Here is a 5,829-nt window from a genome sequence, read left to right on the forward strand (position 1 = left end):
TACATGAACTCTGCCTCCATATAAGGTGTTATAAGTTAATAATCTCTTCCGTTAACACTGATCATACATTAACAGTATTCTTATTTCAAGTTTACTAAGAAACTAGACCAAAAATGCTTGGTAGTATTTTGTGTTTTTACAGTGCTCATTCTGAAAGAAGCTCAGAATAGGCAGACCTGACCAGACTAGGAACATATGTTCATTACGTGAAAACATGTTCATGTAATGAACATATTCAGTGTAACCCCATTCCTACCCTAACTTGTTCACGAAGCGTAATGGGTCACCTTTACTTTCCCCTGTCCTTGCAGAGATCTGCTTGCTGACTCGAGGCAGAAGGACAGCCAGCGTGCGAGCAGATAACTACTGCCGGCTGTACTCTCTGTCTGTAGACAACTTCAACGAGGTGCTGGAGGAGTATCCCATGATGAGGAGGGCCTTCGAGGCCGTCGCCCTCGACCGCCTGGACCGCATCGGTGAGCTTTGGAGAATTCTCAGATACAGCTAAATAAAGTAAAATGGTGTCTTTACCTACATGTTATTGAGACATATAAAACAGTTTGTGTTGTATTCCATAGCTACACTGCAAAAACACAAAATCTTACCAAGTATTTTGGTCTAGTTTCTAGTATAATGATCTTAGTGCACTTGGAGTAAGACAAACAAACGTAAAAGTAATTTTTTAGCAAGATATAGAGGCTCATTTTAAGTTAGTTTTGTCTTATTTCAAGTGAACTTAGATATCTGAACTAAAAACTAGACCAAAAATATTTGGTAAGATTTTGTTTTTGCAGTGTATTCACTCACCTCAAATGTTTCCACATTTTTTTAAAGTTACACAAACTTCACTGCAGGGTTCGTATAGGTGCTTGAAATCCTTGAAAGTGTTTGAATTCCAATTCAAACACTTGGAAAGTTGTTTGAATTGGTTAGGAAAGTTCTTGATTTCTGCATAAAGTCTTTGAAAGTGCTTGACTTTTAAACTGCAGTTTTGTAATAAAGTACAATCTAATGCTCGATTAAGAGCCTAAATTTGGAAAGCGTTATTTACAGTAGAAACTAGATATTTTCATACACCTAATAGAAATATATAATTTTTTTTCTCACTGTCTGAAGTCAAATCAGACTAAACTTTTCTTCTTTTAGGTCGGTTAGAATTACCAAAATTATTTCTTTTCTACTTGCTAAATGCCATTTTGATGTTCTTGTTACTTTCTTTGCATATTTAACCATCTAATTTAATTCTGGAGGTCATTTATCTTAGACTTTGTTTGGATTGTTTCAGAGTAATGAATATTTATTATTCCTAGTGGCTCAATGACTTATTGATCTTTGTAATTAAAATAAAGGTTGGGTTTATATTTTATATGTAAAACAAAGTTATTGAAATTGGGTTATTTATTTATTTATTTTTTTGGTTAATTTAGTGTTTTGTTTTTATCTCCAAAGTGAGGTGCTGGAAACCTGCCTTAAAAATATGAAATGTGTTGGTAAAAGTGTACAAACTGGATTTTATTGGGATTTTATGTGATAGACATAAAAAAAAGACATAATTTTCTAAATCTTTTTTACATAAGAAAATCTGAAGAGCAGGTTGTGCTTTTAAGTTCAGCTCCCAATACTTTGTAGAGGCACTTTTTGGTGTAAATACAGCTGGTTTGTCTCCAGCAGCTTTGCTTGTCTCTAGAGTTTTTCTCTCTCTGAGCTAAAACTCAGTAAAATCCCATTAACTTTGTGGCAAAATGTGAAAAAGTTTATTAAGAGTACGAATACTTTGCAAGGCCCTGCGACTCATGGCTCATTCAGCTTGACAATGTCAGACAGAATGAGATTTCTGGATTTTAATTACCGTAGATGTGTGAATAATTAACTGGCATCAGTCATGGTCAGATCCACCTATTTTATTAATGGAACCTGCTTTATGGGTTCTGAGCAGAAAATCCACCATATTTACTGAAAATGAAATGAAGCATAAAACATGTCACTTTAATTTTTGTTGGTAAGCCCAGAAGTAATCATGTTGATATAAATCTAAATCAGTTTTCATTCAAAATAGTAGAAAATGGTGCAGGCCAAAAAGTATTAATACTGTCCTCAACAGTCACTGGAAAAGTCTTTGCAAATGCTTTTTATACACTGCAAAACACAAAATCTCTCCAAGTAATTTGGGTCTAGTTTCTAGTGCAAATGTCACAGTGCACTTGAAATCAGACAAAACTAACTTAAAATTAACCTTTTAGCAAGACATAGAGACTTGTTGTGAGTAAATAATTCCTAATTAATGATGAAAAAGTACTAGTTCTGTTGTAAGATTATTTATCTTACACTGCAAAACATTTTTAACATGTTTATAAGTTAATTCATCTATCATTGGAACCAGTATAACTGGTAAGATTTTGTGTTTTTGCAGTGTAATTGTTGACCAGATTTTTGCATGTTTCCACTGGTATTTTGAAGATGTTTGTATCTTTTGGTGATATTAGACTGATATGTCTAATTAAAAAAACCTCAGACATATTTCTGGTTAATTTCCAAAAACATACTCAAGTAAATGTAACTAGTTACTACCAAACTCTGGTTCATACAACAAAAATGGTGGAAGTTTGTAGATTTCAATTACAGTTGGATGGTGGGTTGGATGAATAGTTGGAATTAAGTTTGGATGGAGTGTTGGTTGGACGGTTGGATGAAGGGTTGGATGGAGGGTTGGTTGGATGGATGGATGAAGTGTTGGATTGTTGGATTTAGGGATGGATGGATGAAGGTTTGGATGGTTGGATGAAGGGTTGGATGGTTGGTTGGATGGATGGATGAAGGGTTGGATGGATGGATGAATCTTTGGATGGTTGGATGAAGGGTTGGATGGATGGATGAAGGGTTGGAGCTCATTTTCATTTATCATGCTATTAATTGATTTATTGCTAATTGCGACGGCCCATAGATTCCCACCCTCCAGTGCAGCTGAACGGTTTCTCCTTCTGTTCTCACAGGAAAGAGGAACTCGATTCTGCAGAATAAAGTCCAGCATCACCAAAGCTCCGGCACATTAAACCTCCACGAAACAGAAATCATCCAAAGAATCGTCCAGCACGACCGGGACATGGCCCAATGCACGCAGCTGATCCAAAGCAGCGCTGCGCAGAGTCTGAACCCCCCCGTCGCTCCGCCGTCCCCTACCCCTCTCATCTGGACGCCGCTGGTCCAGGCACCGCTGCAGGCTGCTGCTGCCACCACGCCACTGGCTCTGGCCTTGGCCCATCACTCCCAGTTGCCTCCCATCCTCTTCCACAGTCCTCTGGTTCCTGGTTCCTCCATGAAGGACCATTCCAGGAGGGTCCACATGGGAGGTACCGCCTCCAGCAGCTTTGGTTCAGTTCCTGGCTCCCCGGTTAGCTCTGCTAAACCCAGATCTGTGGTTGAGGCACCAACGTTGGGGTTCTCTTTGGCGCAGCATCACTCCACTGCGGTTTTATCGCCCACGGTGATGTCGCAGCCCGTCTTTACAAGCAGCCTGCAGCCCACGCCGCAGCCTCTTTACCAGCCTCCTTATTGCGTCCCGGTCTTCCCCTCCTACACCTGCTCCGCTCAGCTCCACCCTCAGCCGTTCCTCGGTGCGATGGCCGCTCCGCCTCAGCCTCTAGGTTTGCTGCAGCAAGGGGTGCCAGGGAAGGTTTCAGGAAGATTTCCAGCCCCAACCATCAGCCCTCTGATCTGCAGCTCGGTGAACCCCATCCTGAGCCAGCTGCAGCAGCCATACCACCCATCTAGCCTCAACAGAGCCACCAGCACATCCAGCAATGTCAACCTCCCACATTTCCCCATCATAACCAGCAGGCACCCGCCGGCCAGGATCAATCCGCAGCTGTCTGCGGCCGGCAGAAGCGGGGTGGCCGCCTCTCTGGCGCAGCACACCCTGGCGGGACTGCAGTCGGTTTTCCTCCCACAGGTTCTCCCTGAGCCCTCGGCCCTCGCCTCCCTGGCGCAGTACGGCTCTGCGGAGGTCTCGCCGTGCTACACGCCGCCTCTCCACAGCCCCGCCACACAGAGACGGACGGTTCACCACGCCGAGCCACCCGGCACCACCAGCTTTCAGAGCTCCACTCTGAGAGAGACAGCAGAGTCCTCGGCGGATCTCTTTACCCAGGAAATAAAGACAATCTCAGGCTCTCACAGCTATTTACACCAGGAAAGGCCTTCGGTGGTAAGCGACTCCTCAGAGAGGGAGGCAGGGGGCTTCCCTTCCCCCATTGTGGTCAACAAACCCTACACCACCATCCCGGGTCAGGGTGCTCCCATCAGTCGGACACAATCAGGGCCTGAGCCTTGGAACCAGCCTGCCGGCGATCAGTCTCCTGCTAAAGTGTTAGACAGTGAACAGAAACAATCCAAGCTTCCCTCCAACTTGTGAGTGTCAGACACACCCTCCTCAACCTGCTGAGCTGCAGAGGAAACCCCTCCATGTTGGCATTTTAAAGGGGACCTATTATGCAAAGTTAACATTTGGCACGTTTTTATGCTTCCATTTGGGTCTCTACTGCTTATAAAAACAGCCCAAGTGCTTTAAAACATCTCACCCAGATATTTTTTGGCAATAAGTTCATGTTTTTTGGAAAACAAGCCGTTTCAAAACCCTTCTGAATGTAATGTGACAAATCAGCCTATTGCCTAACAACCCCAGTGGAATTCAGCCCGTTACCTAGCAACCAAGCAGAGTTCCAGCACGTTTGGTCAGCTGGTTTAATCTCTGTAGAATGGCTACTGGAAATGACAAGTGTTTTGTTGTTGGCTTACCATCCAGAAACCTCTTGCTGCATCCTTGTTGATTGTGCAGGAGGCTCTGCGTCTGCTTTTCAAAGGTGTACGGTTGTATAATTGCACATTTGTTTGCAACCATTTCCACATACGTATGTAAACGTTGAGTTGGGGAGCGTGGCCAGCAGCAGGTTGTTTGGATTTAAAGAGCCAGGCCCTAAATCAGCTCATTCTCCAGAACTAAAATCTAGTCTAAGAATTATTTTGAGGAAAAATGTAATTAACATATCGTAACCTGTTGAAGAAAGCATAATAGGTCACCTTTAAATGTTGAATTCAGTGCTGGGGTGTGTGTGTTGTTTTAATCAGATGAGAGATCACTTTAGTTTTTGTGGATGACGGACAGAAACATATTTTTTCTACTCAACATTTTCATTATGATGATAAAACCCAAAAGTATTAATGGGGTATATATTTAAGACCTGATAAGAAATATCACTTCTTATATATACTATGTTATATTCTAACCTTCCTCTGTGATTTATTTATTTGAAACCTTTTTTTGGTTCCCTTTTTAGCTTCACCTCTTGAGCTGAAAAGAATTACCCACCGCTGTATATTCAGTTTATGATTGAAACCAAAAATGGCTTCCCTCTTGTTAGCATCCTTTTCGGAGAAATGCTGCACACAGTCTGTGCACTTTGCTCGTTTCAGAGATCACTGCAGCGCGAAGGGTTTGGCGGCGGCGTGTCTTCCAAGATAGAAAGCTTTCTCAGCAATATTGCACACCCGAACGGGTCGCACTGATCAGACTGCTTTTAAAAAAAAAACAAAGCAATGAATGTAACAATGTCAGTCTGAGGGGAAGGGAGGGTTTGGGATTTGAAAGTGTGGATGAACATGAACAGACAAAAAAACCCTGAGTTGAGGATTGTGTGCCATGAGCATAGTATGCAATAATCTGTGTTTTTATTTTTATGGGCTTATAAAGGTACTGTGAATTAAAGCACTTGTGTCAAATCAGTAAGATTACTGGTAAATCAATCAATTAATTAGAATATAACAAACAGTGACTCA

General features: G+C 42.1%; 1 protein-coding gene across 1 annotated transcript in view; it reads left to right on the forward strand.

The window, feature by feature from the left end:
- Nucleotides 1–5,829, forward strand: part of LOC106940647 (potassium/sodium hyperpolarization-activated cyclic nucleotide-gated channel 4-like) — a gene marked incomplete at its 5' end in the record, with an annotated part of 10,169 nt that extends 4,340 nt beyond the window's left edge. Inside the window, 2 exons of the mRNA XM_015023435.1 lie at nucleotides 312–476; nucleotides 2,991–5,829. Coding sequence (XP_014878921.1) covers nucleotides 312–476; nucleotides 2,991–4,408 — 1,583 coding nt within the window. The remainder of the gene's footprint in view (nucleotides 1–311; nucleotides 477–2,990) is intronic.

This window comes from Poecilia latipinna, unplaced genomic scaffold (assembly GCF_001443285.1).
Source record: "Poecilia latipinna isolate Pla-1442-1.1 unplaced genomic scaffold, P_latipinna-1.0 Scaffold3308, whole genome shotgun sequence".
Taxonomy (NCBI): domain Eukaryota; kingdom Metazoa; phylum Chordata; class Actinopteri; order Cyprinodontiformes; family Poeciliidae; genus Poecilia; species Poecilia latipinna.